Source organism: Lactuca saligna, chromosome 8 (assembly GCF_052625555.1).
Source record: "Lactuca saligna cultivar CGN05327 chromosome 8, ASM5262555v1, whole genome shotgun sequence".
Classification (NCBI taxonomy): Eukaryota; Viridiplantae; Streptophyta; class Magnoliopsida; order Asterales; family Asteraceae; genus Lactuca; species Lactuca saligna.
Window position 1 is genome coordinate 166,496,148 of NC_136424.1, and position 11,400 is coordinate 166,507,547.

The 11,400-nt window shown below is 34.0% G+C and overlaps 2 protein-coding genes across 2 annotated transcripts; one reads left to right on the forward strand and one right to left on the reverse strand.

Moving 5' to 3' along the window:
* Positions 1-3,899: 3,899 nt before the first annotated feature.
* Positions 3,900-5,803, forward strand: LOC145011821 (glycerol kinase). The gene is made up of 4 exons (XM_078970555.1): positions 3,900-4,275; positions 4,525-5,162; positions 5,295-5,501; positions 5,581-5,803. Exons 1-4 carry the CDS (start codon positions 4,047-4,049, stop codon positions 5,620-5,622), a joined length of 1,116 nt encoding a protein of 371 aa, XP_078826681.1. The 5' UTR covers positions 3,900-4,046; the 3' UTR covers positions 5,623-5,803.
* Positions 5,804-7,416: 1,613 nt separating this feature from the next.
* Positions 7,417-11,143, reverse strand: LOC145008223 (calcium-dependent protein kinase 26). The gene is made up of 8 exons (XM_078966848.1): positions 10,946-11,143; positions 9,686-10,478; positions 9,425-9,568; positions 9,188-9,340; positions 8,975-9,090; positions 8,495-8,662; positions 8,185-8,409; positions 7,417-7,771 (listed from the first exon to the last, which is right to left on the reverse strand). Exons 2-8 carry the CDS (start codon positions 10,446-10,448, stop codon positions 7,649-7,651), a joined length of 1,692 nt encoding a protein of 563 aa, XP_078822974.1. The 5' UTR covers positions 10,449-10,478; positions 10,946-11,143; the 3' UTR covers positions 7,417-7,648.
* Between the last annotated feature and the right edge of the window lie 257 nt (positions 11,144-11,400).

The following is an 11,400-nucleotide window of genomic DNA, read 5'->3' on the forward strand; positions in this document are numbered from 1 at the left end:
CATCTTCATGTGGAATGCTTGTTCCACGGGATTTGGGAAGACCATAGTTGTCGAACTTTGACATCTACAAAACGGGAGAAAAACGAATTCAAGTTAGTTGATAGATTGAGTCCTTAGTAAATCACCCAAATGAGATACCAAGGCTAGGACCCAACACAATACGCTACAACCTAGAAAAGGGATGCCGTAATCTAGTTGCAGAATATTTGAAGGTAAGTGAATGACGATTCACTAATTTCCACCATGAAAAACGAAAAAGAAATTTAAGTTTTAAATCTATGAAAACTCCTAGATCCTTTGAGATTCATTGAACTTTCAATGGCATGTTTAAATCTCAATATGCCCCTCTTGTTTGAGACTGGGATGCCGAGGATCACAAAGCGGGTGTGAATAACCATGCAAAATTACATGGTGCCCTCACATGTTACAGTCACCTATTCGATGTGCCGGTAAACCACACACGCTCCACCAAACTATGACAAACATTGAGTCACCCTTTGCTACCTTTGCTTAGAACCATTTAGTGTGCCGGTAAACCACACACGCTCCACTAACATCTTCGCAAGGGCACAAAGTGTAATTTCATGGAATTGCATCAATTCACTTTTGCCTAAGTAACTAAGATTGGGAATTTGAAAAACATTTAGTTACTTTGTATTTCATTATACTTATAATGGAAGGTTTTGTCCTATCCTACCCGTTCGGCTAACGACCCTCCACTAGTCAAGAGTGCGGTGGGTAAGAGTGGATACCCATTCAATCGCCATATTATAGGCAATTTCCTTAAACACCCCTTATAGACTAGCTTCGTGAATGAGGCCTACTAACGGTAAGACTGACTTTTACTCATACATATATATAATGTTAGACTTTTAATGTTATATATAGTATAGGGTGCATTTTACACTTTTAAAATATTAGGTGATCAAATTTAACAATTATACTTTTAATTCAATTAAATTGTAAACCTAAACTTTTATGGATTTATTAAACTTCTTTTAATTATACACCTTAATTGATTAATAAAACCATAAGGGTGTGATTTGAACTTTTCAAAACATTACTAGGGTTTTAGAATTTAACATTCCTAATTAAACTTTTAATCAACTTTTAAATTCCAAAACTTGAGGGTAAGTTTTGAAACATTTCAAAACAATTTAGTTTTAATCTATTTTAAAATTTCGAATTTATGACATTTAAATTAAAATTTTAAATATTAAAACTCTTGATTTAATAATTATCTTGAATTAGACTATTAATTTAATTATTAAATCATAATGGATTATCTAAATAATGAGGATAATTACCATTTAGACATTTAAGTTATCCTAATCCCTTAAATATCTATATAGATTTCGAAAATATGGATGGATAATGCAAGATCTTGAATTACCATATATAACAATTAGAGGATAATTACAAGATATGGGATAATCCAAATCCCTAAAAATTAGGACCTTATCTTGGGGAGGAGGCAAATTTCGAAAATCAAGGGATTATAACAAACCCTAGATTTCAAAATTTAAGGGTTTAAGGAAAGGATTTGAAGATCTTATTCAAACTCTTGCAAATTAGGGTTTGCAAACCCTAATCTCGAAAAACCCTAGCCTCTTAGGGTTTATTGGCAATAAACCCTAATATATCAAGTTCATACAATTGAAACCAAGCTAGGCTCTGATACCACTGATGGGTTTTGGTCATAAGACATCCTATGTGCTCATACAAACCCTAATGCTTGGATCTAGGTTTCTCTATTGTACATGCTTTGAATCCAAGACTATAAACCCTAATTCTAGCATATGGAAATCGATATTAACATATAATTAGGTTTAAGATGTTACCTTGATTGTTATGTAGCAATAACAATCCTAATTCATCCTTGAATTGACTTTGGAATGCTTAGAGTCATAAGTGTCACTCCTCTAATGGCTTACAAACACCAAGAGCAAATGGAGAAGGTATAAAGAGAGAGGAGAGAGGTTAGAATTCGTCCTTAGGACTCCTTGGGAACAAGTACACGAATTCTAAGGCCTTAGGGTCTTTATATAGGTGTAGAGATAGGGTTTCAATCATTATCCTTATCTAGTTGCTTATCCACAAAGCAACCATAAGATAAGCCTTGAAAACCCTTATCCTTTATCCTTTGGACGATTTCAAGGATCCTTATCTCCTTGAATTCGTTCAACCCATATTTAGGATAACCATTACCATATTTTGTAACTATCACATAATTACAATTCAGCCCCTCTAGTTTAATTAATTACACTTGATCACAAAATTAATTCCTAATTAATTATTGACCAATATTAATTAAGCAAATATGATTTCTCCTTTAATATATTATTCTTATAACATATTAATAAATCATAATAACCTCTCTCTCTTTATTTATTTCTCCAATCAAGTTGCTTTGGTGAAGGCAACCCAAAAGGACCATGCACCATCGGGTCAAGTACATACCAAAATAGTTATGGATTTAGACACTAATCCAACAAAAAGGTGTAGGCTTTTTACCTTCCACAAAAGATCCAAGTGAAAGAATGTTGAATCCCACAGACTCTCCTTGTTCCTTGCTTGTATCTCACTTCTTTTCCTCCAAAAGATTCACCAAAACACTCAAATATTAGCTCAAACACTCTCTCTTAGCTCAATGGCCGATTAAGGTTTCACACGCGGGGGGGGGGGGGGGGGGGGGTAGCTGGTGAGGCGGAAATGAGGATATAAGTTTCCTTAAATAGGCCCCAATCCCGGGGATTTAGAGTTTCATCTCACAGTGCCAACTCGGCGAGTCGGCTCTTTGACTCATCAAATCGGTTATTAGACCCACGTGGTCAATTAATCTCTACTCAACGAGTTGAAGCACCAACTCGTCGAGTTGCTCAATAGATCTCAAAAATAAACAAATAAATAATAAACATGGGAGTCTGGATGTTACAGAAAGGCTGAAGATTTCGAGAGCATGGGTGGGAGAAGCAATCTCGTCTTATTTGCCTCCATTGACATCCCTAAGTATGATCAAATATTAACATAGTTTTCTTATAAACAGAATATTTCCTAAAAGTAAACATATTATATAATAACTTATTTCTCCAAAATCATAATTTGATTAATTACTTTAGTTTTGATGTAATAGATTTTCTTAGTTTGCTACTTTTAATTTAAAAAAAAAAAATAAAAAATTATAGGGTGTGTTCTTTAAAGAGATAATAACTTAAAATGATAACATATTTTTTGATTTGTACACATTTGGTCACTGGGTTTTTTTTTTTAATATATTTAACCATTTAACTTATTTTTTGTTCAGATTCAATCCTAATAATCGGCTACTTCAGGTTAAGCCGGAAAATGACTTAATAGGTAATATAATTTTCAGTTTGTACACATTTAGTCCTTAATGTCTTTGTACACATTTAGTCCTTATGACCGATTTTTTTAGATTTTGCTCACGACATCCTATATGGAACAATCATTAACGAGATGCTCTCATACGTGGCTCGTCCTTCACTTATATTAGTAACCTAATTCACAAATATGTCAAATAATATTTGTGTCTTATTTTCTCCATACAGGAGATGTTTTCGCCTTCAGTTTCATCTTTCTTCATTCTTTATCTTGGAAGTGCAAATTTAAGTTGAGAAAAAACAATTACAAAGAATCTTATTATCTATTATGGAGATAGATGAAATCTTTTGTCACTATGTTTTTTTGTCTTAGAAGTGCAAATTCTTTTTATCTTGAAAAATGCAAATTCCGGTTAGAATGAAACAATAATAAAAATCTCATTGTCTAAAATAAAATCTATTAAAAATAATCATTTGGATGCACTCTTTACCTTTTACAACTTAAAAGCTACTATTTTCTATGTTATATGGTTAAAAAAATCCCTCCCCTTCAGCCTAACTAACGAATCCAAAAGTAACTGAATTCGGATTTTTCCCGATCCCCAAAAGATTCGGAAGTCGTATGAATCCTTTCCAACCGCACATTCTACACGACCAATATATGCACACAAATGGAATCAACACCCTCCTTTCTCAAAGCCAAACATGGCGGGTGTAGGTGTGGGTATGGGTATGGTTGGCTCCAGAGTTATAGCAATCCATCATCGTCACCATAGAACCCTAATTCCTACCCCCCAATTCAACCTTCACTTCAATCTCCCTTCTATCCATTCGCATCGACCCTCCATTATGTCTGCAACTGCCGCCACTCCCAGCACCGCCGTCAACAACCCAGTTCTCCAACAAAACACGGCATCCACCGACTCAACCTCCGGTAATTAACCCCCTTCTCTCCTCTTTCTTATCTACTTTGTTTCGCACCTTGGAATACGTATCAAGATCATGTTTTTTTCTTCTGATCGCATCAAGATTGTTAATTTTTAGATTAATTTTCTCACCGGCACTTTATTCACACAAATAATTCAAGTTCGACTTTTTAATAGGTCAAAGTTTTTACCTTTTACTTTTCAAATTCAAAATCAATGCGAATTCTTGATATTATCTGATGATGGCATCTGAAAAGGGTGCTGGCCGGAATTTGCTAGCAACATCTCCGGCGAATGGGACGGATATGGAGCTGATTTCACCATTGATGGCCACCCAATTGAGCTTCCAGAAAACGTAGTACCAGATGCTTACAGAGAATGGGAAGTCAAAGTTTTTGATTGGCAAACACAATGCCCAACTCTCGCTCAACCTGAAAACCCTTCCGCCATTTACAAACTCATAAAACTCCTTCCAACAGTTGGTTGTGAAGCCGATGCTGCCACACGGTTTAATGTTGATGAAAGAACAATCGGAGGTCCCACTAACATGGTGTCCGCATTTGCATACCAATCAAGTGGGTCCTACACTGCTCTTTGGTCAACTCAAAAAGCAGGAGTCTTGGAGTTGGAACACTGTTTGATTGATCCTCGTGATAAAGAATCTCGTGTAAGGATTGTTCAAATCATGGGTTTTGAAGAAAAGAGTAAGTTAGTCTTGAAGAACATTAAAGTTTTTGTTGAGCAATGGTATGGCCCTTTTAGAAATGGAGACCAATTAGGTGGATGTGCAATTCGTGATTCGGCTTTTGCTACAACTAAAGCTCTTGATGTTTCACAAGTTTTGGGTATGTGGCAATGTGTAAACTCTAAAGCATACTTCCAAGATTCTCCCAATGTGAGTTTATCGCTTCTTTTTACACTTCAATACGATAGTCTTTTAAGGTTAATTACTAAAATGCCCAAAAGGGTATCATAAAGTCTACTATATAAATAGTTAATTCGTTTTCATTATCATGATTCATGACAGAGTGTTCTTCAAGAACTTAAACCAGTTGATGGTGTAGAAAAATCGGTAAGAGACAAAGAGCATCTTGTATTACTCCCAAAGAACTTGTGGAGTTCAATAAAAGAAACAGAAGATGGAGAAAAAACTTGGTGTGAGGTGGGATGGTTGTTGGAATCAGGGCGTGTGATTACATCTAAATGTATCTTTTCAAGAAATGGAGAGTTAAAAGTATGTAATTTGCTCCATATTTTGTTGTTTACAATTTGTTATATGTTTGCAATATTCATTCATGTGGATTTTTTTGCAGGAGATCATAACTTCATCCGAGACTACAGAAGTAGGAGTCTAGGAGTATGATGGTTTCAAGATTTCTTACAATAAGTAGATATAGAATAAAATGATATCCAAGATTTCATTTAAGAAGTCTTTTTATATGATTGTTTTGTTCAATGTGATAGATAAGTATTACCGAACAAACATATGAATGAGATGTGTAACGGATGTTTCTTGTAACAGATATTTTCTTGCAACTGTACATGTCATGTTTGCAACATTATAGATTGTATATTTTTATGTTTTTTGAACTTAGTGGCAGTTTGATAGTTGTCGTATGAGGTGTTGTTTGTTTTTCGAAGCTAAAACATTTGTAGTCTGCGGACCACATCTGCAACTAGGGTTGTAAACGAACCGAACGTTCAACGAACTGTTCGTGAACACAAATTATCGTTCGTTTAGTTAAACGAACGAACATGAACAATGGTCTCGTTCGTTCGATTATCTTCGTGAACGTTTATGATGTTCGTTTATATAAGTTCATTTTTTGTTCATATATGTTTAATTGTGTTTGATTACACTAATATATTATATGTTCATTTATGTTCATATAGGTTTGATTATGTTTGTTTATCTTTGTTCATTTATGTTCGTTTGTTTATGTTTGTTTAGCGTGTTCACAAACATAAACAACGTAATTTGTTAAACGAACAAACATGAACAATACAACTCGTTCGGTTTTCTGTTCGTGTTTGTTTATCTGTTTTGCTAACTTAAAAGAACAAACATGAACAAGATTTTGTTTGTATTCGTTTGGTTCGTTTACAGCCCTATCGGTAACCCTTTGCAGAAGAAGAAGTAATCAAATGTCTGCAAACTGCAATAAAAAATTTGTTTTTTTTAACGTATGCAGACTGTTGAAATTAACTATATAGTAGTTAAAAATAGTTTTAAATCCAAAATTTATTTAGGTTTAATCATATGCAAACTGAATATAAAGGTCATTGTGATGATATGATTTTTAAAGATGTTTATAGAAAATAATTAAACATAATAATTGCTAAATAACGCTTAATAAAATTGTTAATTAACAAACATGTTCATTTTGTTAATGTTTCCAATACGATGGTTATCTTCATTAGGTTTGGTAATTTAATGATTATCTTTATAGTTTATTAATATTTGGTAAAACGTATCTATATGAAATTTACAACGGTTTTGAAATTATGTAAAATATGTTTGAATTGTTTATAATATCCTCCACAATATTATTAAAATAATAAATATGTTGAAAAAATTAAAACAAATTTATGGTGAATAATATAATTTAAAATAACATCAGAAGTGGTTTGAAGAGGAGGATCCAATGTTGCGCTGCGCAGCGCAGATGTAACAGTTTTTAAGTCTGAAGTCTTTGAAAAAACAAAATTTTGTAAAAGGCCAAGTGTTCTCTCTTTTAAAAACAAACAACTGTGAAAAACCAAGAGTTGCGCGTGTTATGCATGGCGCAACCGAAAAGTGATCAAAAGTGATTTTTTAAAATAAAAAACAAACAACCCCCGAGTCAAAGTTTGATTGAGTCGGTACAACTTTTTATCATAGGCTACAAGACCTAGGACTTCGGAGGCTTCTAATTATGGTATTAAACAATCTGAATCTATCCGAATCAATCTCAACCTAATAAGAGGCTTGTGAACAGATCTTGATTGGCAATTTGATTTTGGTTTCTTGTGTAATAACTCACATGTCACAAGTTATCATCAAGTGAAAAACACATAAAGAAACATAGGCACAAAGTCTAATAGATTTTGTTTCCTATCAAAATTAAAAACAATAAAAGTGTCGTCGCACAAGAATTTGAACAACAATAAACAACAAACAAGAAACTGTGCACTCATTAAGTTCTTACATATCCTTTCAAGTAATACAACAAACATAAAACAAATAATAATGCTCAAACATTAAACATCCACTGCCACCCAACTCCTCCTCCCTCATGGTGGTGGTGGCAGCAGCGGCACAACCACTTAAGTCATAGCCTTGAAGCCTCCATTGCCAGCTGTACAATCTACAATATCACCACCTTTGCAGATATACTTAAATTAAAGAGCCCCTGGTGCATCTCTCATGCTCATATTCAAACTGTTGCGCATTGTTCTTCTTCCAACTCCTGCATTTCCTTTTGTCATCATTGCCACAAATTCCCCATAATCAATCCTTCCATCCTGTATAATAATAATCACAACATAATCTCATCATTCTTTCTTTCAAATTCCCCAAAAACCAATAAAAAAGAATACTTTACTCTTTTCACCAATATATATATAGACAATAGGAGAGCTTTTTATTGGAGCTTTTTTCATGAAAAGGCTTCAAATGAAAAAGGTCTTTGTATCTCCACTATAGAAGAGCTTTTTCAATTAGCTTTTTATCGATTGTTTTTATAAGTTGTCAATCCATAATTGGTTAAGAGAAAGCTCATGGGAAGAGCTTGTTAATTAACAAGCAAATTGAAAAGGTTTGATTTGAAAAAAGCTCCTCTTATGGCTTTTTCAAAATTCAAGACCTTTTTTGCTTGAAAAAGCACGATATAGACATACAAACAATATAGGATTGTATATTAAAATGTTGACTTTACGTTATCTTGGTCAACTTCTCTGATAATATCTTCTACAAGAAAATCAGTCATGTTATGATCTGCACAAGCTTGTTGAAGCTCATCAACCGTTATATAACCACTTCCATCTTTGTCAAAATACTGAAAAGCTGCAACAAGATGCTCCTCTCTTTCAAGTTTGTTTAAATGAATTGTAGCAGCTACAAATTCACCATAATCTATTGTCCCACTGTTGTCCACGTCAGCCTGGAAAACCACATGACATGTCAGCACAAACACCACACAACTTGACACGTGTACAACTTTTAACTCAAATAGTCTTATGATTTACCGCATCCATAAGGTCTCTTATCTCTGTATCTTTTAAAGTAGAACCGAATTTCCTTAATCCAGCTTTAAGTTCATCAAATGTAATTGCACCACTGTTATCAGTGTCCATTGCCTTGAACATTTCTCTCAATCCTGCAATCTCCTCTTCTGATAGGCTTTCAGCTATAACCTAAACACATTCAAGATTCAAGATTCAAGATTCAAGATTCAAGATTCAAGAATCAAGATTACTTTTTTATAAATCAAATGATATGAGAAAATCAGAAAATCAAATCTTTTTATTCAAAGTCAAACATGTTCTTACACGTAAAGCCATCTTCTTCAACTTATTCAAGATTCAAGATTCAAGATTCAAGATTCAAGATTCAAGAATCAAGAATCAAGATTCAAGAATCAAGAATCAAGATTACTTTTTTATAATCAAATGATATGAGAAAATCAGAAAATCAATTCTTTTATTCAAAATCAAACATGTTCTTACACGTAAAGCCATCTTCTTCAACTTATTCATTGCAGAGAATTGCTTCAAACGAGAAAGAACAGCTGGATCCAATGCTCTATCAGGAGCAACACCATTTTCACAAATCCAAGGATGACCTATATGCAAAATAATTCATATTACACTTTTTCAATAACACAATCTTTAAGATATCAAAATTAGTTTCACACTATTTTGAGTAAAAAGTCAACATACAAAGAACTTCATGAGCAGTTAGGCGATTTGAAGGCCTGGAACATAACATCTTCCTAATAAGATCTTTTGCACTATCAGATATAACTGGCCATGGGTCTGAATCAAAGTCTATATCTCCCTTCAAAACAGCATCAAATATCCCTTGTTGTGTTTCTACAAAAAGTCAAAGTCAAAGTCAACATTCCCGATAATAAAATCCATAACTAGTGCTTATTGCTTATAAGTTATAACAAATACCAGCCCAAAATGGAGGCACTCCACTTAGTAGTATGTAAAGTATCACTCCAGCTGTCCATACATCTGCTTCTGGACCATAATGCTTCAAAAGCACCTCAGGAGCAACATAGTATGGACTTCCTACTACATCTGTAAAGATTTGACCTAAAAAAAAAAGAAAGAAACAAAACCAAATTCATAATAAGATATAAAGATTTAGGCATTTTACAAGTTTCAGGTTATATATAGCTATAGAATATGATAATAATAATAATAATATACCTGGTTTGAAGAAAACTGAAAGACCGAAATCGATTGCTTTGAGAGAAAAATCATCATCTCTGTTAACCAATAAGAAATTTTCAGGCTTCAAGTCTCTATGCATAACGCCAAGTGAGTGACAAGCTTCAACAACACCAACGATAATCTTTGTCAATTCAGCAGCTTTTCTCTCACTATAATGTCCCCTTTGAATGATCCGATCAAACAATTCTCCACCATTACAAAGCTCCATGACGATATGAACATACAAAGGATCTTCATATGCACCCTTAATCGTGACAATATTCTTGTGTCCTGCTAAATGGTGCATTATCTGAATCTCTCTCCTAACATCTTCCAAATCCTCTTTTGAAATCAGCTTCCTTTTGGAAATCGATTTACAAGCGTAATCTATCCCTGTTGCGATTTCAGTGCATAAATAGGTAGTACCGAATTGACCTTGACCTAGCTTTTGACCTAATGTGTAGACATCGCGAATGTTATCGGTTTTATGGCCGAGAACATAGTAAGCTTGGTTGGAGGTTCCATGGCGACTCATGGTTATGGTGGTGTCTTTTTTGGGAAGAGGGAGGGGTTTCGGAGTGGGTTCTTTTGAGAATTCTTGAGATATGAGGTTTTGATTGATCAAGGTGGTGGGTGAGTAATCTAAAGAGTTGTTAGATAAAGCAGAAGAAGGGTTTTGAGTAGCGATTGAATGATCTTCGGGCTTATTAAAGCCTTCTGTGTGTTTTGTTCCTAAAGATCCACGGCATGTATTGCCCATAAAGCGATCAACTTCTGCTCATCAAATTTGCTGCATAAAGAGGTATCAAGTTGTACAAATTAGACATGTAACACCTCAAGAAAAGTTTCGTATTTTTTCTTAATAAAAAGATCTGTCAACAGATCGGAGAAGTAATCTTGAGTTCATAGTAAATAGATTGTTTGATTAAACAAGAAAAAACCAATCTGAGCGAACTTGCTGAAAATCAACAGAAAGACTTCAAATTTGTTGATTTCTGGCAAAACCCAGATGAGTAACTATAAAAATGGACAGAAAGATTTCAATTTGTTGATTTCAGGAAAAACCCAGATGTGAAACCATTAAAATGGACAGAAAGACTTCAAATTTGTTGATTTTAGGCAAAACCCATACGAGAAAATGAAATTAAATGACGAGAAAGACTTAAAAATAGATGAGAGCAACCAGAAGAAATCGATGAAATCAAGTATGGAGGTGCAAGTAATAAGATTAGAAGAGGTATAGATCTAGTAAAGTACCAGAAGGATGAGTATAAAAGTTAAAACGGCGATCAGGTTGAGGAAGAAGACTAAGGATGATGATTAGTGGATGAACAGCTAGCATGGGTGTTGACAAGTTTAAATTTATGAAAAGTAGGAAACTCCAGTGTTGTTGCCAAGAAGGAACGGAGGTGGTGGTGGAAGATGGGTGCTGACCAGCTTACTGCTCACCAATCTCCCTCTAAACTTCCTCTATCCACAATAATATTACACATTACTACCTCAAACTATCCATCAAATCCCCATAAACCCTGCAGAAACACCAAAACAAAAAATATAATCGGCTAAACATTCACATGTTATTTTAAGATGGGAAATTGACATTCTAACATAGCATAATTTGGTGTTTGTCTCAGATTGGTCATTTATTCTTTTTTTACACAATTAGTCATTAAAATAGCATATTATTACCTTCTAGATAAGGATATGAGTGA